The 24,636-nt window shown below is 41.5% G+C and overlaps 2 protein-coding genes across 2 annotated transcripts; both read right to left on the bottom strand.

Annotated features, from left to right (window-relative positions):
• Positions 1-607: 607 nt before the first annotated feature.
• Positions 608-16,826, bottom strand: ell2 (elongation factor for RNA polymerase II 2). The gene is made up of 12 exons (XM_086168035.1): positions 16,648-16,826; positions 14,011-14,058; positions 12,401-12,525; positions 12,128-12,291; positions 9,459-9,718; positions 9,007-9,131; positions 7,894-7,966; positions 7,038-7,707; positions 4,694-4,766; positions 3,382-3,553; positions 3,251-3,295; positions 608-3,127 (listed from the first exon to the last, which is right to left on the bottom strand). Exons 1-12 carry the CDS (start codon positions 16,777-16,779, stop codon positions 3,011-3,013), a joined length of 2,004 nt encoding a protein of 667 aa, XP_086024161.1. The 5' UTR covers positions 16,780-16,826; the 3' UTR covers positions 608-3,010.
• A 4,271-nt stretch (positions 16,827-21,097) lies between these two features.
• Positions 21,098-23,983, bottom strand: LOC147222374 (globoside alpha-1,3-N-acetylgalactosaminyltransferase 1-like). The gene is made up of 3 exons (XM_086168505.1): positions 23,789-23,983; positions 22,949-23,011; positions 21,098-22,137 (listed from the first exon to the last, which is right to left on the bottom strand). The coding sequence occupies exons 1-3, from the start codon at positions 23,820-23,822 to the stop codon at positions 21,179-21,181; spliced, it is 1,056 nt and encodes a 351-aa protein (XP_086024631.1). The 5' UTR covers positions 23,823-23,983; the 3' UTR covers positions 21,098-21,178.
• Between the last annotated feature and the right edge of the window lie 653 nt (positions 23,984-24,636).

The following is a 24,636-nucleotide window of genomic DNA, read 5'->3' as shown; positions in this document are numbered from 1 at the left end:
GGATGCCATGTTTGAGGGTCCAAACCCCTATTGATTCTGGGCAGGGAGCGAGCAAACAAGCTTCTCTGCAGCTGTTCTGCAGGATCCAAATTTTGATGCGGCGCCAAAGGGAGACGTCCAGGAGTGACATGATGCAGCTGTTGTATTTTAAGGGAAATAAATCATGCAAGAGTCACATGTACGACTTGCAGTTGTTTTTAAAAGAAGTGCACTAAGCGAGAGTTGATAAATCATTCGGACGAGTAGCCGCGGTTTGTCCAAAGCTGAAATTGTTCTTGGAGGGAATGTTATTATGCGGGTGATTCTCAAGAGAAGAGGTTATGAAAAGAGTCCTAGCCATCGATGTGCTGAGTTTCTGAGACGGAGTCGTTCAAACCTAACATAGAAATATGATTTAGTGGCCTCAGCAGACCCGTGCAATTCTAGATGAAGTAGAACATCAATCTGTCGAGACAATCTTCTGTCGACACGTTAACGGCACGTTAGGATTATTTCCAAGATGATCCCAAACAATAAAATCCAGTTGGGAGTTTAAAGTGTAACGAGGGCTGGGCGTAAACAGAACTTGGAGAGGAAATAGATGGACAAAATAGGGGCCGGACAAAACTCCAGGTAAAACTAAGATGGTTTTTATTGAAATGTCTTGTACATTTTCAGCTGGGCAGGATCAGATTTCACTCAACGGTCAACATGACTTTTATTTTTCTTGCAAATAATACCGGGGTATTTTCATGTAACTTCCTTTTAAGACTCTTGTAAACCCTTGTAACAGGGGGAGAAAAAAAAAAAACAGAATGCAGGGGTGGAAAAAAAAAAAAAAAAAAAAAAATGCAGCCAAACACTGGCAGGTGCGGTTTTTATCTGCGGTTGCGTCACCATTGAGATACAAAGTGCTGATTCTCTGCCAGAAAACATCTCGGGGAAAAATGGGGGCTTGAAGCCGAGCGTGATTCCGACGGCCGGCGGTCGGTCTCAGGCCGAGACGCGTTGATGGGACGCCGCGACCAATGTGCCGGGCAAACCTGGACAAGACTTTCTTCCATTTCCTAGCGGGTGTCTTTGCACGCTCAGACCTCAACGAAGGGATGGATAAACCAATCACCGGAAAAAAAGGCCAGTTCACCTTTGTGCGGGCTCCGTAACCCTGACACCTCCAAACCCCCAGTTGCAACCTTTACTTCTCCAGTGAGAGACAGATTCCAGTTTACATCAGGCATCCTTAGATTATTTTAGAAAACTTTTTTTTTTTCCCCTCCCGTCCCAAGCCAAATCAAAGTGTAGCATTTCATAGCTAAATATTCCAACACAGGCTTTGTAAACAAATCTTCCCTTGTTCAAATTATATATTTTTTTCATTGAAAGAATTCATCCGTTCATTGAATGCTGGCCGCTTAATGTGTGAAAAATCAAACGGGTCTGAAATCTTTCCAAAGGGAACTCAAAGGGATGAAATAAACGTTCCGACACCTCTGTCCTCGGGTGGATGACCCTTCGAAAACAAAAGAAAAAACAAAAAACAAGGCCTTGCAACTGGATAGAGCTGAAGAAGAGGGCGCTGACTTTTTTTCAAGGTTGAGAGATGAAGCACTCTGGGACTTGGAGATCTTTAGATCTCCTGAATTAAGATCAGGTTCTGTTTCTCCAGTCGGGCCGATCCTCAGCGCTGTGGCTGGTTCAACACTATAGCAGCTTTTTTTCATTTTTTTTTTTTTTTCAAGTTTGTCACTTTTTTTCCTCCATTTTTTTTTTTTTTTTTAACCTTTCACTCCACATGATGTACAACACAAACACACCACTTGTAACACACTTCCAAGGCCTCACAGCCAACACACACACACACACACACACACACACACACACACACACACACACACACACACACACACACACACACACACACACACACACACACACACACACACACACACACACACACACACACACACACACACACACACACACACACACACACACACACACACACACACAGCCTGTTGCCAGGCAGTTGTAGTTCCTTTGTCTGGACTGGGGGAGCCTAGGAGTTGGCCCGACTCAACATTTGAGCGTAAACCCCTTAAGGCATCCATTATGCACCGCGGGCATTAAACACTTGGTGCAGGGAATACTGCCCCTTTACTAAGAGAGGGGTCACACTCCTTCAGTTGACCCGCCCGAAACCCCCTATGCAGCCATTACAACTAAATTAACAATCCATGCACACACTATCGTTTCTCCTTCAGCTCGTTTTCGGACTCCTCCCGTCCGTCTCGTTCCGTTCCTGCTCTGAGTTTGAACACGGGAAACGGGGAAACCAGGCAGAGGAGACGATTTCGTCAAATGAGACGACACGTGGATCTTGCGTGCAAAGTAGCTTCACAATGTTAAAACACATAAGGCCCGCGCTTTTTTTGCTTTTTTTTTAAGTTACTTTTTTTTATGTTTTTGCATCATTTTCAACAAAAGTTAATATCTGCTGACTCTTCTTTTGCACCATGAGTCCCAAAATAAATAGATCTCCCTCTTTTTTTTTTAAACTTAAATACATGTTAATATTTCTCTTGTGGTCAAAAATACTTTTGTTCTTTTTTTCTGTAAGGTAAAGAAGTCCCTAGAAGGTTAGAAGAGTACAATTTTTAAACGAAAACCCCTTCACTCATCATGTAGCTCCCTCCACTGGTCCAGTGGGAAGCAAATCCACAGGAGCTCATTGAGAGGAAAAAAAAAAAAGAAAAAAAAAAAAGGGGATGAAAAATAAAAGTGAGATTCTCAAAATTACAGGCAACAATGGAGCCTGTGGAATCGAACATTGGAAAATGAAGGAATGAAAAAGGCGAGTGGAAAGAGGGTAAGGAAAGGAGGGAGGGCTGTTATGAAGGCAGCAATTGTGTGCGAGCGTTTGTGTGTGTTGGGGGGGTTAATAAATAAGAGCCAGTTGGACACCCCCCTCCTGGTTCAACATTCCATTTTCAACACTGATTGGTGGAGACACGAGGCCTGGCCGACGGCGCCCTCAGCACCAGGTCTGGGCTCTGCGCTGGTCAAAATCTGCTATTAGCCGCTTGATATGGGCCAACTTGTTATGCAGGTACTCACAGCGCTGCTTCTCCTCATGGTAGTTTGGGCTGTGCTGTTAGAAAGAGAGCACACATCCACATGTCAACCTGATTTTTTTTTTTTTTCTTGACAAGCGCTCGATGACAACCAAAGCAAATACACCGGGATTCAGACAGAAGCCAGGGAAAATGCTTACTTGTTTCATCTTTTTGTACTCTTTCAGGACTTCCTCTTGCACCTTCTAAAAAGTAACATTAGCGTCAGTCAAGGACAAACTGACAAAGGACAACTGAGCGCAGAATAACCCATTCTTAAAAAGCTTAAAACCTGATATTCTTTGGTGCCGGGTGCCAGCTTGCGGCACTGGGTGTCCAGCTGGGTAAAGCGGCGGGTGATGTTCTCCACGCGGGCGTGCAGCAGGCGGTATTCGTCATACTCGGCGTTGAAGTCGTCCTTGTAACTCTGTCGCTGGTCCACAGACAATAATGGCGTGTATTTCCTGTGAACATGGGAAAAACACAAGATGTGAGGGGGTGCGCTTCGGATGCAAGCCAAATCATAATTAACATTCTTACAACAATTTTGCTTGTAGTACGTTGAAAGTGTTTCACACGCACACAAACTGAGATTTGAAACCTCATGTGTGGCTTAAACCATCTCAGGAAGGACCCCAATCTTTCGCGCTGGAGTTTCACAAGTCACAATGATGGCTTGCAGATGTTATGGGAGTGCAGGTGAAGACTCTGAAGTTTGCTTAAAATGTGACTCAAGCATTTTAATTACAAGATGAAACCAACAGTCATGCTGGCTCCAAAAATCCAAGTTTTTTTTCCATAACAGATTTAAAACCCTCATAAAATCAAAAATGTTGGGATATGTTAGATATTTAAAAGGCGTCCACAGCGTGGGTGGTGTAGAACGCCGTGTGTACCGACAGAAAATACACAAAATCTCTTATGTATTAGCATCCCTGCACTGCTTAACAAAAAAAACCAAGAGAAAAAAAAAAAAAAGCTTTTGCGATTGTGCTTTGCATCGTCACAGGACCGAGGATTCATTGTTATTTAGAAACTCGAATGAGAGAACGATGTTTCAGCCACAGCATTCCTTGTGTGGAATATCTCACAGTTTGGGGGGTTGGAATGCAAGGCTACAGCTGGTAATTCTGATGTCTTCTATTTCTTTTCTTGCGTGTCATTCTGCGGGCATTTCTTCATCCGGAGCTGCAGTGTGAGGATCAGTGAATGCAGCCACTTCCTGCCTCCATAATCTTGCTGTACACATAATTACTTCTGCTGCGATGATTCGGACACATCATACCTTGTTTTTTTTTGCTTTATGAAAATGCTGTCATTGGTGGTCTTGTGTTGTGGTCGTCCTGATAAGTTTAGAACTAAAATAATGAAGTAGTTATGATAATTCATAGATTACTGCATCCATTGCACACTGAGTTGTGTAACCATGCTGTGTCTCAATCTTTATCAGTGAACTTTGCCTTATTTGTGTCGTGAAGACATTAGCCCTTTTGTTTATTTCTGATGGACATTTTAGAAATCCTATGGTTGTATGTTGGGGGGGAAAAAAACAAGTTCCATAAAACATTGTCAAAAACATGGAAGAGCATATCAGGATTACTCACACTACGTAGTCAGGTATCTCTATTGTTGATGAGAATTCAGTAGATTCGACAGGCTTCTCTTTATCTGCAGAGTCTGAGAGGAAAGAGCAAAGTTAGGATGGACATAATGCACTATCATTGATATACAAGTTAAAACTCAAGTAAAAAGTCACATTTAAAAAAAAAAAAAAAAAAAAAAAGACCTAATAGGAACTGAATTTTCACCTTTTGATTCCCTTGAGCATGAATGCAATATGAAAATGTGAATCTTTACATTTTAATATTATTAATGCTCTATTTCCCCCATGTCACAAGAGAAATCCTGTTTACTGACAAAGAGAAGGGGATATTACAGCTGCTGAAAAATAAAATCTCATTTGAATCGCTGCCTGAATCGATATGTATTCTATGCTTGAACCAGCTGAGGACCCACTCTCAGGAATTATTTTCTCCAATTTGTAAGCTGAATGGACTTTGCTGATTTATTTATTTTTTTAATGAATAAGAGTATTTTTCATGATGTCATAGACATCAAACCAGTAAAAAAATAATAAAAAAAATCAATAGAGTTATAAGCTCTCTTTGCATTATTGTCAAAAACACACACTTAAAGAAAATGATTAGGGGCTGGATTTTCTGAGCGTATTCTCTGTCTCTTTCTGAATGACTTTAAAAAGACTATTTGGCTTGTTTGCTGGCCGGGGATGAAAAACATCAAACATCTATCATTGATGGCCATAATCAAAGGTAAACTCGGCGCAGAGACGCTGCAGTTGCAGCGTTGCAGCACGAGTTGTCTTTGCAAACACCACATGGCTGCAAGTCACAGCGGTTCAGCAGGGTTGCCGACACTCATAAGGCCTATCCGAATTTCATTTTAATAGATAAATGTAAAAAAAAAAGAGCCACCAGGAAATAAGCAGAACACTCCTCCGCATCATAGAATGAAGAATTAAGAGTTATTTTTTTGATAGTGATAAATATTTTCACGCCTGCCAAACCATGAACTGTGGGACCAGTTCCGGGGAAAGCTAGTTTCTCATTTATCATAAATGAAGATGTGCGCAAAGTCAATCTTCAGGTCACGGCTGAATGGTTGTCAGATTGCATTTCCCCCAACATGGTATGCCTTGTTGACTCTCAAATACTGTTTTATCAGCGTGGGACCAAAGCCTGCACACCGACATACCTCGTCATTCTACATGAAAAGGAAAACCTCAACGCCTGGTATCGAAAATGTTTTTCCCTTTTCTAAACTTCTGTACTGATAAGTAGATAGATATGCCTATAAAGATTAGGTCAAAGGACCCTGGAAATTATCAATGAGACACAAGCTATTATCCAAAAGTCTGACAGATAAACTGGTTGGAATACCGGCCTGGAAAAGTAAATATGTGTCATGTGTGTTGGCGGTGGATGATTGTGCAGCCAACTGTAGACTTCTTACAACTCAACTGTTTTGTTTTTCTACATTTTACTAAATGCGGAGAGTTTTTTTTAATGGATTTTGTGTTTAGTATTGAGAATTTACATTTGAAAACATGTCTTTTATTTAGAGTCAGACTAATACGACTTTCTAAGGATTGACTTTTCTCATATTTTGGCGTAAAGGTATGGTTTTCATGAGCTAACATTTGTTCTATAATTTAGTACACCAGCACTGTGATCAACATGTAATCAACATATTTGATAGATTTGCTAAATGGTAAAATGGGTCCATTGCAATATAGTCAGATTAATGTGTATATAGATATTACTATACAGAACATAAGCAGCATTTAAATATTGTAACAGTAATCCCGATTTCAACATGTGCTTTAACCGCTCTGTTGTTTTGACACACTGCTTTGCACGTATGCGACTGGCCACCAGTAATATTCAGTATTATATACCTGGGTTTGGTTAACTCAGCAACACAATAACTTTAATGTTGAATAAAAATTGGATTGGATGCCGACATAATGGGAGAAGAGAGCAGAATTGTAATATCTAATTTTGCTTCAACTCCATCCAGGACCAGGTAGCTTAATTAGGTATAAATTAAGTAATGTTGGAATAAAGCTTGCATCCTGTTTGCAGTATGTGGCATGACGTGAGTATTTGCCTGGGAGGTGGGGGCATCAGCTGCAAACTCTTACGAGCATTAGACATTTTAGGAGCACTGGACCAGGTTCAAGTCAACTCTTTCAAATTGCTAAGTGCAAAATTTCTCACCCATGACCGGTATTACAGGTCGGACCACAGGTAGCTTGCTTTATTGCGGAGCTTGTAAATTATCTTGGCTCTTTGAATTTGTAGAGAAGTCGGACTCCAAAGAATGGAAACGGCATTTCTTGACTAGACGGTAAATAAAACAGGAACGGACCTTGATCTTTATGAGGATTCTTGTCAGCAACGTCACGTTTCTCCTCTTCGCCACATCGTCTCTTTTTGGCTTTGTGGCTCTCTTCAGCCTGCTCTGCTATGCTGGGAGGACAACAGACGACTTTTTCTGTCCGTTTCCCTTTGTCTGTCTCTCTTTTTTTCTCTTTGTGCTTTTTGGATTTTTTCTTAAACTTCTTATTGGTGCTGCTGGATGAGGGAGGGCTGCTGATGACGGTGGAGGTAACGGTGAGTGAGGTGCGAGGAGGACTAGGGGAGGCAGCTGGTCTTGGAACTGGGATGGGATGTCGATAACGCTCTTGCGGGGTCCTGTCTGGGGCGAAGGAACTTGGAGAAGGATCCCTGCAGGAGGAACTCTGGTCCATGGGCAGGTCCTGTGTGCCACAGCCCTCTGGTGTGCTGGGAGAGTTTGAGCTGGAGGCTGGGCTTGGCTGCTGGTGTGATGGTGCAGGAGGGTGAGATGAAATGGGGAGGTGGCTGGGAGGGCCCAGGGTCACGTTGGAGGGCAAGGATGAGCATTTAGAGGTGGGACTGCACTCGTCCTCCCGGCGGTCAGAGGACGAAGAGGATATAGGCCCACGATTGCTGAGGTGGGAGATTCGGGCTTTCTTTGGCGCCAAAGGATCTATGAAGTCGAACTCAGGTTGGCGCTTCTGTGGGAGGAAACACAGTTTTGAGGAAAGTAGCATGTATTCAGGATGTGTTTGCTTTACTTTTTTCCAAAATACTATTTCAAGGGCATATTCTTTGGTAAGACATTAAGGTTAGAGTAAGGGAGGCATTGGTATTGAGAGTTAAGGACATATGTTTGTGTGTGGGTGTTAGTGCATGTACTTTACCAATGGGGACGAAGGGACGCTGTCTTTGGGAGAATTGCTGGATGACATGGACTCAGTGGGAAGACCTAGTTTGCTGTTGGAGAAAGGGGAGAAAGAGGGAAAGATTATTCTAGAACCAAGTATGAAAAGAAATTGAGAGGCACCTCGGTTTTCAGCATTTGGGGAGCTGCCTAAAGGTGGGGATACATCCTCAACTTTCACAGTCATTTCAGACTTTGAGGACATATGTACCAACTAGTTTGAGATTTTTTTTTTTTTTTAAATGATGACTGAAAGACTGGGGATCACACATTTAACAACTGCATCAGATGAGGGATAACAGACTTCAGGACATGTTAAACCAACTGAACGCATCAAAGTCAGTGATCAGTAATCAGCAAAGGGCTGGTAATCATCACAAACTTCCCGATTGTGTCAAGAGGTGGCTCACTATGCAAATATCCTTGAATGACCATGAATAAGGTGAAGTGGGTGTTTCCCCTCGCATAGTTGCCAAACGGATGTTTATCTCTTACTAAGAGATTTTGGTGCCAACTAGTCACACTGACTGTCTGTGACAAGTATAAATTAGTGCCAATTGTGAATCGTGGGTAAAAATCATGCAAACAATCTTGTCGCGTACCCTCGGCTTTAGAGGCACTGTAAGTGTGCAGAAGGAACCATCATAACGGATGGTTGTGGTGAAAGAGAAATGACTTCTACTGTTGTCTTGGGGTTTTGCTGAGGCATTATTAGAATGGTATGTCAGTTTTGGTTTCATGATAGATGCAATAATGGGAGCGCAGCTGGTAAAAGCAGGCCTCTTTTCAGTTGCAGTGTACATTAAGTCTGCGGTGAGGCTTATTGTACTTTACAGTACAATTAATTTAGTAAAAGCTTAATTGGTAAAAGAGGTTACTATATTGGTCAATAAACTGGTGTTCAGAACTTAATGAGGATCATCAATGCTATCTTTGGAGGCAGAATGAGGGAGACAAGGCTGAAAGCCAGAGTCGGTACGACACTTGAACACGAGTCTCACACTATATCGAGTTCGGATTCAATGCAAAAAAAGGTTTAACAAAAACACAGACATTTAACGAAAAGCCAAAGTCCATGAATGATGTTATATACCGAGCCAGGATCCGATCAACCTGAGTCTTCTCATCTTCAGAGTATCCAGGCCAGTCTCGCTGAACATCACGATAAATAAATTCCTTCAATGAATATGTGTTGTCTTTGGGGTTCAGGTTCGCCACCTGTTTAGGGAAGACATGGACAGAAGAACAAAATTTCAAGGTTTCACTACGATTCAGGATAGAAAATGTGAAGAGACATATCATCATTTCCTGCGCAAGTGAAACATCTGTGCATGCAAATGATCTTAGCGATTAAGTGGCCCACTAAGTCTTACCGGCAAACAGCATTTTCCTTGGGCAACTTTCATAAAGACGTGTTATTATCCAGTATAGGACATACAATCAATATGTTGCTAGAGATTTAAATTGCTCCAACAATGCTTACCAGACAATGTAAGGCACTATTTCCACCAAAAACAATTGAAAACCCAAAGCACTCGACATTACCTGTTGCAGGGTGGTTCCCAGGGAGCTTCGGTCCTTCTGGTTGATTCCATCCCGCTGCAAACGTGCAAGTACTTCTAGTTTCTTGTAGGACCTCAGAGCCAGCAGGTGAATGATACGGTCCCGGAAAGGCCGCTGAGACACAGGGTTGTTGGAAAGGCACTTGCGGATTGTGTTGGCTGGGTTGATGGGTGTGGAACGCTTGCGCTCTGGAACCACTTCTGGGGCTGATAGTGCAGGCTTACGAATATGTACTTGCTTTCCTTAAAACAAAGGATAGATAATGTTAATAACATTTCATTGCACAATGAAATGACCAAGAAAGCTTGTTTCCAAAGAATCATCATGTACCATGTTTCCCAAGAGGCTATACTTGTTCAAATCTGTAAGCAACACCTAAGCACTTTACAATGTTCTAGTTCACCGAGTGACAGCTTGTTCAAATGTTGCAATCTCATACTCCTCCCTTGGAGAGAAATGGGAGCTGGTCCCAGTCGGGGTTAGCTCTCACCCATCTGCTCTGGGATTCTAACCTCTTAAGACAGACAAATTACCACTACCGCTAGATTAATCCAGCCAAAACCTGTGTGTGGCCACACAGCACTAACAGTGATTTAGTGATGGGTTCTCACACAGCTGGTCATTTCAAGCTGCAAAAAGGTTTCTTGGGTTTTGGAGAAATGAGCACCAGTATGTATGTATGTATGTATGTATGTATGTGCGTGTACATATGCATGTGTTTATATAGAAAACATAATCCATAATTGGTTAAAGAAAGTCGAAGCCCTTCGTCAAAAGTAGCTTTATATGGGAATGTATAGGTGATGTTGTGAGCCTTTTGCTTAGCGTGCCTGTGCTTTATTTCTATACTGTCTCACAGCCATTGTGAAATTCTAAAGCTCTTTAAGAGATTAAGGTTAGAGGGAGGAATAGAGAAGAAACACCCCCTCCCATGTCAGAGAGAAGTGAGTTAAGTTTGAGCTCAAAAACTATTTTCTTTGTTTAGTAGGTCAATAATGAAGCCAAAGCTTGGGTCAGTAGTGAGCAATTCATGCTGCACATTTTGAACAAAAACTACAACAATAGTACACCTAGACCCTAGACATGACAACCATGGCTAAAACTGAAGCGGTGATGAAAAAAAAAAAAAAAAAAGCTGCATTCAAAGTTGTCACTTACATGAGGGCAAGAAAAAAAAAACTCAAAGGGAAACTGCCTTTTAACTGTAGATTTATATGCAAACTTTAACTTTACCCAAACAAGTAACAGATTGGAACCGGCCTGTGTGAATGTGGAGCTACAAGCCACTTTTGCATGAATTCATAGGCTACTAACTCCAACCTAGCTGCTGCAAACATCTGTCCAAACCATTTTCTAAGATGCTTCTTTCATTTTCCAGTTTCTATCTGGAAAGTCTACGCAAATCTGTCCCCAGGGCCCTGAAAAAAAGGCCTGAAGTGTTTTGAATGGTTTTCGGGTAGAGCTTGACTGATCTGACTAAGCAAGTTTTCCTCATTATCACGAACCTTGATGATTACTTGGGATGTAAGACAGACGTAAGACATTATTTTATCGACACAGTAAAAGACAAGATTGTGGTCATACTCAATCTTCAAATAATGCCTCTAATTTGATCATCCAATTACACTGATCATAAGATGCTTATAAACATAAATAAATCTCAAAACAGGCGAAACATCACACCCAGATCAACTAACTTTATTGTATGTCTTTCACTAGGACTCCCTGCTTTCAAATCATATGAGAATTATTTCACCACTAAAACTGCTAATATAAATAAGAGCTTTTGCCACCCCTGGTCTGAAAATACATAGCTCCAGCCCTACCTGTGTTAAGTAGGCTAAGACATTGCATCAAGGAATCCTGAGGTATACGTGGATATGAAGAATTAATTTTTCACATCTGCTTGTGTGAATCAAATCCTTGTGTTGACTATCTCGGAGAGCAGACCTAGACCTGGGTGTGTTTATTTTCAGAAAATGTGAGGAAACACTCCCAAGCACCAAACGTGTTGGGCAATATGGTTTCCAACCCAATCTTCGATCTTTTTGTTTTCTACAGATATAAATACAGAAAGAGCTGCTGTAACAAAGTTTCGGAAATGATCGGGGGAAATGTACCCTGTAGTTTATATACCAATAATGAAAACATTGGCACTGAATGGTGCCGTCAAACTGAAGGTTTGAATTCAGAAAACAGCAACACTAGTGGTGCATTATCAAACCTATGTAGTTTAACTAGAAATGCTGTTGCTGCCTGGTAATACTGTGTATACCTTGAAATACATTCATAGTTGTACCATTTAGTAAAAACAATCTGCCAAAGTGTCATTCCACTAAAATGAGTCTGCAACATTTATAAGACATTCAATTTTTTTTTTTGAGTGCTGACCCCTATAAGTGAGACAACTCATCTAGAAAAGACTTACAATACCTGAGTCTGTAGTGATACTGGCATGGAATGGAGAGCTTTTACCTATTTAATCATTTTTTTTACCTATTGTACATAGGTTATGTTAGAGGGAAAAAAAAAAAAAAATTGTGACAATTGGCAGATGACAAATGGTGGCACGGTGTGGTGCAACTTGTCCGTGGGACATGCTACAGCTTGATGTTTTTAGACCATACAAATAATCGTTTGGAAGGCCTAACCTCTGTACTGGCCTCCAGGTTTGATGACTTTGGTCCCTCGTTCTCGTGTGTCCTCCACAGCCTGGGTCATGCGTTCCCGGGTCACCTGGTAAGAGTCATTAGTGGCGCATACAGTGACCTTGTCCTGTACTGTTGCCAACAATGCCAATTGTGAAGCCCCTGAGCTGGAAAGATACAGGAATCGGGGAAAAAAAAATGTAAGCCAAAGAGGAATAAATACATTGCATTGTGTAGACGGTAAAACTTGAATCGACAGACCATGAGCACCATTACCTTGAAACATACTGATGGATGCACTCAAAGCTTCCCTGAGGGTTATCCTTGCCCACATTAGACAGGTAGAAATCAAAAATGTTGGAGGTGTCTGAGGAGGAATCAGTCTTGGGAATTTTAATACGCTAAGAAGAGGGAAAAAAAAGGAGAGAGGGAGAGTTGACTCATTGAATCGTCACATTTATAACACGTCACAGAAAATGAATAAGTGAGGAGAATGATTTTCAAATTCAAATGTTTTTTTAAGATAATAATAAAATATACCACTGCAGATACTTCTACCTTGCAGTAAACCCTGCTTGAGTGCGCCACCTTAAAATTCAATGTGTGAGCATGCACACATTTTATACACACAGTTTAGTTTCCATGAGTGTACTGTGAGGTTGGGTACAGACTAAACAGAGATAGCATAAAGCTGGAAGGTCCCTAATGTTTCAAAAGTTGAAGAGAGGACACGGGAATTTGTCAGTGTCAGACATTTTCACTATTAGCGGAGTCCATTTAAATCAGGATTCCAGATTCTCGCATGGGGGGGCTCATTTGTGTGTCCATCATTCCCTTCAATTCAATAGAACAACTTCAGAAGTCATGGTTAAAATTTGTGGCACACTATATTACATACTTTAATTTGTACTTCACTTGTTTATTCAGTTAATTTACTTTGAATTCCATTACATTTCAAATGAAGAGACTATAACTAAAATTCCACTAGAAAGGAATTTGTATGAATTGGTTACAGTCTAATTATTATTGTGAAATGGAATTAAGAGTCACTAGGTTTTCAAAATCATGAGTGGAAAAAGGTGGAACATTTTGAAAATATGGAAATAAGCTAATTCACATTAATGAGATCATTTTTGCAATTTCATAGGTCTGCTGAAGCAGCACTGAGGATGAAACTGACCTTTAATTTAAGTAGCGAAACAGCAAATGCTTTCGCTGAGAATGAACTTTGCCTTAAAACTGTGTTGAATATGTCAGGACAATATCTTATTGGAAAATTGTATGATTGGCAAAGGGTTGTTTTCCCATGAAATTATCCAAATGGTTGAACATCTCCATGACCCGTTTTGACTTTAAACACAGAATAACCTGATTAAGAATTGTGAATTCTGTCTCTTAATGACAGGTGTATTAGTATGTCCAAAGACTGAATTAAGTCATTTGTCATTCAGCATTATGCTCTAGAATGTTCTGGCCATGATTATGTGTTTTTCTCAAAAGCTCAAGTCATCGTGCCAGAAAGGGTCAACTAAAGTGACTAAGAGAAGTGCCAAACCAGTATTGGAATATTTAGCCAATTAATTTTGTTAAGGAAGAAAGTAAATGACTGGTTTGTGGCTTTTTTAGTAACTTGTACAGTTGATTCGCTGTGGTGCCCCCACCAAAGGGAGCAGATGATTAAAAAGGAAGAAGTAACTTGTACTTGTGCATCAATATCGAACATGAGTCCAACTCATGTCATATAGGAAAGATGATAACTCAGGTTTAAATACAATCCGAAATTAGCTAGCATTCCATTTACTTGAAATACAACTCTAATTTCTTATCAGGATTTCCAAGTACTTGATTGATCAAGTGACTCCAGTCAAAAGGTAAACACTGCTTACCCCTTGGAGTCCCTTGAATTGTATTGTTGGCCGCGAAGAGAGTACATTCTGAAAATGAAGCACAACATTTTTAGCATTGACCAGCATTTTTGAAATGCAAACGTTATTGAGACAATTCTTCCAGTTTGGTGTGCCCTCAACTCACACCAAATACAAGATCAAAGAAATGTGGCATGTAACTTGCAGAGCATGTTACACTATTTAACTGACAATTCACAACTTAAAGCCTTTGATTGTAGGCGTGACACAGCCTCGGGGTCCACTCACATCATGAGGACCTTGCAAATTATTTAAAAATTGAATTAAAAAAACACAACACACATTTGCCTAAAGGTTCTTTTTAGAAAGAAAAGCTTGTTAGCTTTAAAAAGGTTAAAAACAGCAGCAAAATCAATTGATTTCCCTTTAACAATTTCATTGGAGCTGCATATAAAACTGAAGGTTTCAAAATAATTTGAACTTGTGTCATCCCTCAAAAGGAGAGAAAAAGTTTACTTCTGGATTATCTTTGTGTTGAGTCCAAATGCAAGTTTGTGTTGAGGATGGGTGGAAAAACCACAAATATGCAAAAGATCCTCTTTAGTTTATGAAAGAAGACAGGACTCCCCTGCTGACTGCAATGAAGAAACAGTTGACCGGATCATAGATTTCCTAAATTTTGAATAACATTCAAAGTCACTGCCCTACATTCCTGCACATTGGAGTATACTTCCAAACTCCTATGATACAAAATGAAGACATGATAGGGCATGCTTTTTTTGAGATAGAAAAGAACTGTGTCATAGTTGTTAAAGCTAGGCTACTCCCAAGCCACCGACTCCCTCCCCCACCATCACACACACACACACACACACACACACACACACACACACACACACACACACACACACACACACACACACACACACACACACACACACACACACACACACACACACACAGTTCTGATCACATTTCACATCACCACAGAAAGACAAAGATAGCCAGCCTCCATAGTTCGATGACTGGTTCAGCTACAACACACATTACTGAGAGGGACTGAAACAAAAAGCAGGCAGTTTTGGCTGCCCAGTCAGCAAGAGATGGCAAGCCGTTCAATGCAGCGTGCAGAATAACATTACAACATCCAATAAGGTTGTAGCATGGACTGTCACAAAAGAATTCTTTCAACTTAATGATGACTCTTTGTCTGTTTCAAAATGTTCATTCTTAATTGCCCAATAACTACAGTAATACTCTGAGGGCTACTGCTGCAAAATGTGGGCCTGGCATTGATCAAATGTCTGCCTGTCTGCCCCTCTCCCTCTTTCTCTCTCTCTATCCATAAAAATAATTGAAGATAAGTTAGAATAGCAAAAGCCTGACAGGAGATCTCAGCCAAGGTGTTATGTAACAGAGTTGTTTGCAGAGTTGAGGTCAGGTAACTTGCTCCTGGCCTCTTCAACTCAGACTGCAGAAGTCTCTTCAGATTAGCTCACCTGCGTCGCACCTCTATAAGATTACACCATTTGTACAGTTTAAGATTAACAAGTTATATATAATCTCTACAGGTACCTAGACCTTCCCATACCTTCCTATATATAGTGGTTTCACAGAGTGAATGTTGCAAACCTAGGTGGTTAGATTTACTAGGCTGTTGAAAGCCAAAGAATGTACACACTGTATAATTTCAATCGCATTGGAGACCAGACACCAGAGCCAGGAAACACTAGCCTAGTCCTGACATAAAATGCTTATATGCGCACACGCAATTAAGTTTGTAAATTACACTTTTCTCGGAATATACGTCAACACATTACAGCATTTAGACACAACCCCCAAGTGCGTGAAACTGCAGCATTTATGTTAAGGCTGTGCTGAAGTTACAAAGGGCGAGCATTAGCCTGAATGATTTGACGAAAACGCCTTACGTGTTAAACTTAAGGTGACGGGAAAGTGGCCGGAAATAAATATAATTTCACGCATTTCCTACAATCGAGGCAAACACTGACTCGTCTGTGTTTTCCCAACACGCCTATGACGCACAAACACACAAACACGGCCTGTCGAATTAAAGTTCATGTGTGACTACTATCGTGAACAAGTTATTGTTAAAGTTCAAGTGTCTATTTAATTAGACTACCAAGTTGCACAGTTGTCTATTTTTATATATATAAATACACACTCTGCGGATGAGTGTGTTTGTGGATATGAAATTACCACTTTCCTAATTTGGTAAAAGTAACGTTGGGTTTGCGAGAAAGGAAAAAAAACTGACTTGACCGGCCAGCACTGCACAAACTAATGCACCGCTAACGAGAGCTAAACCAGAGAATTCGATTTGCCGACAGAGTTTTTAAGTTTAAAAAACATTTGTCAGCTCGCAAAACTTAGTCAGTTCTCAAGGCAGACACCTAATAGATCTCCTTCGACTGGCTAATTCAATAAACCAAGACGAATGTTTTAAAGAGAAACAGGCGAAAATTCGGGTCCACCAACATCTTAGCTAACTTTGTAGCGTTAGCTATGCGTGGCAGTTGGGCTCCCCAGCTAGCCCGAGTGTGTGTATGTGTACGTGTATGTGTGTGTGTGTGCGTGTGTGTCAGCCACACCATTCCTGTCACATTTTCAAAGAAATAAAAAGACACGATCACTTACCGTGCAATTTTGGTAGCGCTCAATCGCCCTAAACGCGGTTTCGGTCAATTTGACGTGTAAAACGGTGACTCTGTCGGCGCTCCGTTGGCCACAATTTAATCCGTACCTCCCATCCTCGGAGAGCGCCGCCATCTTTACCAGCCCTCCACCATCGTCCCTCTGACGCCGGAGCCTTTAGCAGCCCGGCTCCGCCGTCCTCGCCTCGGCCCGGGGAGGGACTTCAGCTGCTGCTGACAGGGCTGTCCACCGTCCTGATTTGCTAGCTCGATATCCTTTCCTGTATTCACCTTATTTAACTATTCTAGCCGAACATAAACTAAATAACACCTATGCGGTGTTAACCTTAGCTACTTTCAGTGGACTCCGTCATGTGTTGATAGAACAAGTGTCAGACAAAGCAAATATCGACGAATATTTTATTATAAGTGTGACGGTTATTATTGTAGAACCCCAAAAAGAGTGTGTTAAACTCACTCTTGGCAAACCTGCCTCTGCCAGCACTGTTCTGCTGACATGGTAGAACTATTTCTATCCCAATGAAAGTGTTGAAGGTAGACTTTTCCATACAGTCGACTCGCTGTCCACCAAGGATAGTTTAGTTTAACAACATAATCCTGGCGTGAAGCGTACAAACAAGGCTAACTTGTTACACCCAAACCCCTTTGTTTTTCCCCGGCCTCCGGAATTAACCGTTGACAAACACATTTCCAGAGTTGGACTCATTCAATATGCTTTCTGCAATGACATACGATATAAAATATGACACGCACGCAATGTTCTCTTGTGAGTTGCACCGTCGCTATCTTCCAGCGTCAGTCCCCTTGACCTCGCGATTAGGGCTGCATGTTTTGGTGTGGCACGGCGCGGGACAGGGCGTGGAAAGGCCCTTGTGAATTCAGCAGATTACCGTGGATCTTCACCCCGCCCGCCTTCCTGACAAGTAGCGCACAGACACATTTGTTTCCCATCGCTTCGAAAGAACAATTTATCCACTCGCGTTAATTCACCAGAGATTTACCTTCTGTATAGTTGCCCAACCCTGTGATATTTGAAGATTTCACCAATGGGGATTTTTTTTTGTGTGTGTGTGGAAAAAAAAAAGAAAAAAGGGCAACTTCTCTGTTGTGTAACATTGTAAAGTAATTTATATGGCATGAGGTTTGCCTTGGACGGACGCACAAGCAAGTGATTTACCGAACTGTATACAAATTTGCTAAATAACAAGGATCTTAATTGCTCCTGCCATTAGAAACCCCTTTGTCGAAATCCACAGTAGAAGTTTAACTGGGCTGACAGCCGTGCTTTTGGAGGTTTCATTTATCTTCCAGTTTCCCAGCATCTTTTCCCTCCGGGGGTTCTCTGCAGCCGTTTGACGAGTTGCCTGCTGTGCAAACAATTAAAGAAAGGATTCAGGGCGGCTATATCTCATTCATTTTCGAGCTTTTTTTTGTTTGCCGAGGCCCTGAAGGTGTCACCTCGTGGCAGCTTAAGAGCACAGATGAAGTTGAAATTACATGGTTACCTTGGTTAGGCTTAAGAATCAAACACAGACAGATTATGGTTAATTTAACCGTTATCACTAAATTTCAGACGTGCAGTCAGTTTTGTTGGTTTTCCAAATTTGTTCAACCTGGCTGTCCAGTACCTGGAACTTTAAAATGCTTATTCCCCTTTTCTAAATTGGTCCGCCTGCTGTTTAATGCAAGAGATATCATCAAACCTTCAACCCGGTTTGAATGACCGCAGACGTTGATCATTTTAAAGCAGACACACACATTTCTGGGGGCTTGGCCACCCGGAGCCAAGATGCAACAACTTGTTAAACGTTGGTATTTCCTTCTCAGAAAGTAAATCCAGGAGCGCGCTCACTGAAAACCAAACCATCCTTTTATTTGCCAGTGTTTTTTTATCCTCGATGAAAGAAGTCACCCATCATTGACATGTGGACATCAGTGAAAATACTTTACGATGACCATCAGCCTCTTACATTTGCAGCTTGTAAGGTTTTCCTTTCTCAAAGTTACTTTTCTTTGTATTGCAAGAGGAAGCTCCATGGGCTGAATGACAGTTCCCACTATTTTTTTATAAGCACAAACAGCATAAATATCAGTTTCCTCTCCAATGATGTTAAATATGATTATCTGTTTGCACATTTGATTAATGTAATTATTTGGCAAACAACACGAAAACGAGGGGGCAATAACTGCACCATCATCAACATCTCCTGCGGTTGAGCTCAGACGACCTGGAGGTGACCTTGAGCTAATTAGAATGCCTGGAATAAGAGATGTTGCCGAGGATCACACACACACACACACACACACACACACACACACACACACACACACACACACACACACACACACACACACACACATCAACTTCCTGGTTGGATTTTATCCAGTTGCATTAGAGCGGGGGTTCTTAAACATTTCCGATCCCAACCTCGTCACCCCGACTCCCAGAATACGTTAAAGCATATGAATACTGCACAAAGGCAGAAATAGGTCAATCTGAAATTTGAACATAATTGTTTCTTTTCTCATCTTTTTTTCATACTCGGGTCTTTTAACTTCTCTTTCTTTTGACTGCGCCTTAATTCGGGGGTCACCACAAACTACTTTGGTGGCAGGGATAACCTGACCATTTTTTTCCGTATTTGATTATTTTAATTTTAATTCTCATTGATTATTACATTTTTTTTTAGTTATCAATTATCGACATATATGTTTATATCTTTTTAGGTATTTTTCAGGTAACATTTAGGTAGCTTCACGGTAGCTATTTTTTTCAGGTTTATTATTCCCAGTCTTATTTTAAATTTAATTCTCATTGATTATTACACCATATTTTGAGTTATCAATTATCAGTTATCATCATATATTTTTATATCTTTTTAGGCATTTTTCAGGTGACTTTTAGGGTTTTGCTATTTTTTTTTCAGGTGTATAATTTCCAATTGCAAGCCCGTTTTTTTTTTTACAAGTTTACATGTAACAGCTCAATGTTTCTTACTTGATTTCCCTCTGAATCCTTGATTATGTGGTATTTGGTGGAGAAATTCTCTTAATTTGTGGGCTCTCTCTTGCAAAACCAAGATGTTGTCTTGACACAAATTTGTCTAATTTCTCAGATATTCCCTGCCAATTTTTGCAATTATTTTCCAATTGTCAAGTGATTGCTTGCTCAGTTTTTAAGGACCATCTTTTTGTTGTTGTTAATATCAGTGCAACTGTTTTGACATTTTTTTTCATTCCTCACGCACTTCTTCTTATAAATAATATACGGTACAGGTTGTGGATGATGACGAGGCTAAAGAAGAAAAAAAAAAGCACAGATTATTTTATAACGGCATATTGAGCATGATTTCATGCCTTCGTAATTACATGGGACTTTTTGTATTCTTTGTATGCAGGAAAGAGGATTTATATCTATCATCTGTCAGCACAGTAAGATTTTCAGCTAGCGTTTTATTTGAAATAGTGGTATTTGTGCGCCCTTGTTTGTTAAGGATTTACATTCAGCTTCTACCTATGCGTTCTGGCCACCGGCGAGCCACATGACACAGATTAAAATGCTAAACTGCTTTGCATTATGCCATGAAAAAGGTCACAGTGACTGGCCAAAGTAGCAAGAGTAAGGTATAATGTATGTGGCAAGCAATGGGAATTTGTTTTATTTGGGACAAACAGCTGGAACTTTTCATGGAGTTGTCTTAAGTTCACGTCAAACCTAACTCCACGTGGCGATCTGGCCCCGTGGACAGATACTGCTGGCGGTGAAAAAGAGCCATCTGCTGCTGTTTAACCCCCCCCTATTAAAACAGCGCACACAAGGTGAGCAGAGTGTGAATGTGGGAACGTGTTTGCGAAACAGATTAAAAAAAAACACACACACGCACACACATACGTGCACGATAATGTGCAAAGAGGGAGGAATGAAAGTACATCTTTTATTTTATAGAGCGGGAAATTGTTCTCGCTACCTGTTTCAAAACTACTGGTTTTGCTTGGAGCAGCTGCTTTACACGTGTCGCCTGGAGAAACGGCATCACATTGATCCATTTTCTTTCCACCTGGTTTTTAAAGACCTTGAAACAACAGCGGTTTTAGTTAATGATTGGCCTCTGCGGTGAAAGTGTGCTCTTACACTGTTGACTCTTATCGTAGCTTGCCACAAAGCCACCGGAGCCGTATCTCCAAGGCTGACATTAATGAAGAGAACAGTGCTTGGTTTAAAGAGACGGCTCATTTTCTTTTGCTGTCTGGGCGAGGGGAGATAGCACTCGGAGACACTGTTCACACAAATAGGTCTTTAATTGAGAACAGATTGTGCATCTTGCTGGTCTCTGATTGCAGTTTTTATGGAGACCAGGAGAGGATAATTCACAAGGATGTACTGTATATTGAAAATGCAAAAGTAGGATCCCCTCCCTTCCCCCCCTGTCGTCTTTTTTTTATTTGTTTTTTCCTCCCTGAAACAGCTGTTCTTAATTAATGCAGAAACCTCCAGTTCTTTCCTCGGCGTTCGTTCAACATCTGTGCTTCTCTCTTGTCTGTTGGTCGTAAGCTTCGCATTGGCGACCCAAGGAGATTAGCCTCTTTACGGGCACATCTGGAGTCAGACCCGAATTCCACCAGTTATACTCCGGCGAGAGCACAAGCGTCGGCCTGTGGTTGATCAGGTATCGGTTCAGATAGCTCTCCTCCAGGCCCCTGGCTATTACGCTGTTAGACTGATCCTGTAGAATGAGCAAGGAACAAGTACGAGCCAGCTTGTACATCTCCGAAACCAGTCCTCCGTACAACTCAGAAGTGTAGTAGTAGTCGCCTTCATCCTCGCTCACGCTAGCCGACGAGATTTCTTCAGCTTCGTAAGGAAATGCATTTCTCGGCGTCCCGTAGAGTTCCGGATGCAGCGTGGCCACCAGGTCTCCGAGGATTTCTTCCCCCACGGGGGCGACGAATTCCTGGTCGATATCGGCGCAGAAGATGTACTCGACTTCCTCCCCGATCGGGTCTCTGATGGCGTCCGCCAGCAGAGCCATGCGTCTGTAGGCCAGCCTGCCCCATCCGGGCAGCTCCGTCACAGGAACGATCTTCAGCACCCTTTCGGGCCCGACGATAATCGAGGGATCCAATGAACGGGGATTGTCTATGAGAAGGTAGTAGGTGACCATCTGACCCGGAAGAAAGTGGGTCTCTGCGGAGGAGAGGAATCGTTGGACATAGTGGGCATACTTGCCCACCACCAGGGCCAGCAGACCCACCCGGACTCCTTGTTGTTCAAATTCAGTCCTTCGCATGGCCGAGTTGCGACTGTCGCCCCACACCAAAGGTGCCCCCCAAGGCGTCTCCAGAGGCGTTCGCTGTGCTGCTGCTTTGACGGCGTGCACGTCTATTTTTTCTCTTTGTGAGTCCATTTCCTTGGGGTACAAGTAAGGATGGGTGGACCTCGCTCCGACACCGGCCTTCTGTCCGTAGTGAAAGTCTAAGGAGGCGACAGATACGGTAAAAGTTTTTCCAGTTTTCCAATGAAACACATGCACACTAAATTCCAGTTTTTCCACTCGGATCCACATGCCGGGAATGCGCCGGAAAACGCGATGCACACGTGGAGGACATGTTTGTTTTTTTCTTTTAAGTTTTTCTCAAAGAAATAGCTGTGTTTTTATTGGAGACTTTTAAGTGTGCAAAGTTTGTGGAAAAAAAGCATTCAACTTAATGTGCAGTGACTGTTTGATTCAAACGAGTTTTATTAGCGCAATAGGTTGAAACTGCTGTTGTCAGAACGGTTCAGAGGGTCAATAGCACCAGCAAATACATTGGATGCAATCAAATAAAGATGAATTAATAAAAAGAATTCATAGTAGAATGAGCCTGAGTGATATGAAATGTTCCTCGATGTTTGAAAAGACAAATGTGTCCACCAGATAGAATAACACGCGGGATAAACAATATTATCTGAGATGAATTTACTCAAAGAGATTTCCTTCTGTGGTAAAGGACGCTTTCCTCTTCCTCTCTGACAACTGTCAAAAAAACATTTTCTAAAGGAAACTTTTAAGCTACCAGGGTGTTGATTCTGATCCCTGAAAGAAAACCTTTGCCACATCCTTATATTGAACTTCTTCAAGCTATTACCACACGTCTCGGCCTCATCTGAGAGGGAGAGATTTTCCTCGACGCAGCAGTGACCTTAAGTCTCCGGTCTATTTAACACACCGAGCCGCGGGCAATAAAACTCCATGCATGTTAAGCAGCACGACACATGAGGATTCAACATTATTCTGCACACTCACATATGATGAGAGACAGCAGAAAGAGGAACAGCACCAGCTGTATTCTGGTCACTCTGACTGTTCCTGTTTAGAGGACAAACATAGACATGCGCATTATTCTCACATAGATGGCAGCATTAAAAAAAAGCAAGCAATCGCAAGAGGCAGTGTTTCAATTCAAACGTGTCTTTAAGCCGACACGCAGATGGACGGGGGCTTATTGGAATGAAAAGAATGCGCCGCCAAAGAAGCGTCTCCTTCTGAAACCGCGATAGCACCATTATCATCATGGCCGGATCAAACGCAGGTTTATCTACTGTTACCTATACATGATATAGATAACTTTAGTGGTTACATCAGCAAAAAGAAGGGGACGATGGTTTGGAATGTGAAAATGAAGACGTGGATAGATGTTTCTTATCCATACAGGTGTTAACATAAGTACCAGCACTTTAGATGTGTATCTTCATATTCCACTTGATTGCAAGATATGCTCCCTCTTTCACCCTTTCAGGGAGAACGGTTATAAAAAACTGAAAATAGAAAAGATATATCGCCTACGCAGGCAGTACAGTCCAAGCCGCAAAAGTTTTTATTAGTTTCGATCCCACTTGGATCTTCAGCAGTTTAGAATACTGGCCCTAATAAACTTTTGTGGCTTGGGATGGAGCTGTTGGAATTCTTCATGCATACTTTCACATAAGCCAAAAACAAAACCAAAAAAAAAAAAAAAAGATTCGAATAAACTCATGAGGCATCATAACAAGATGTGCAGACTCAGTCCTCGCTCTTTGCAAGTATCAAGATCACCGGCTGAGGAAAAACAACCAGGCCGAAAAATTCGCAGAGGGTTTTACTGACCTGCGGATGTCTTGCAGAATGGGAACAGCGCCATGTGGTGACCTGCTGGTGGACAAACACAAACTTTGTCTTCCTCTCTGTCTTCTCTCTTTCTCTGTCTTTCTTTAACACTCACTCTAACTTTGTGAAAATGTGTTGTCTGTCTAAGTTTTTCCTACAATGATCATTTCTTTACACTGCCTTTCTCCTTTCCTTTTTTTTTTTTCTTTTGCACATTTTCCCCTCCCTTTTCTTCCATTTTCCGCTCGCCCCTCGCCCCTCTCAAGCTCCTGCGCTTGGGAGCAAAGAAGCAAAGCAGCCCGAAACGGTGTGTGGAATCTGGGGAAGCGGGAGGAGGTCAAATGTAAAAAAAAAAAGCATGACACAGAGGTGCGAAGACAAAGTTTCCAAGGAATTAGAGAGAGAGGAATGGACGTAAAGAAAAGAAGTGGGGTCTGGAGAGGCAGAGCTGCTTTGTCAACTGGTTTTGCTCGTCCACAAGATGGTAGCATTCAACTGGAAATCCAGAGCTCAGGGTCGACGCCGCTTAGCTTTTTCATTCACATTTGATGATGGGAAATGTGATCTTCTTGCAAGTGTTTGGTTGGAGATTAAAATAAAGAACCCTGTGAAAAAAAAAAGAAGAAAACGGCTGATGAGGGGGGATGAGAGGAATTTATAACATTTTCTTGAATTTTTTTCATTTTGTATTCATTTTCAATTCAGTGAAATGTCATGGCTGTCAATGCAATATTTATAGAGTTTTTCTATTTAATGGATAAAAATAACAATTTCGGCCACCAAAAGCAGCAAGTCAACAACGTCATCGGTTTTGAAGGTCCACTTCGGAGCTGTTCAAGTATTTCAAC

This window comes from Fistularia commersonii, chromosome 21 (assembly GCF_037954325.1).
Source record: "Fistularia commersonii isolate RoL2024-O1a breed Wild chromosome 21, RoL_Fcom_v1.0, whole genome shotgun sequence".
NCBI lineage: Eukaryota > Metazoa > Chordata > Actinopteri > Syngnathiformes > Fistulariidae > Fistularia > Fistularia commersonii.
Note: the sequence above shows the minus strand (reverse complement) of the source record. Positions and strands in the feature narration are given on the sequence as shown.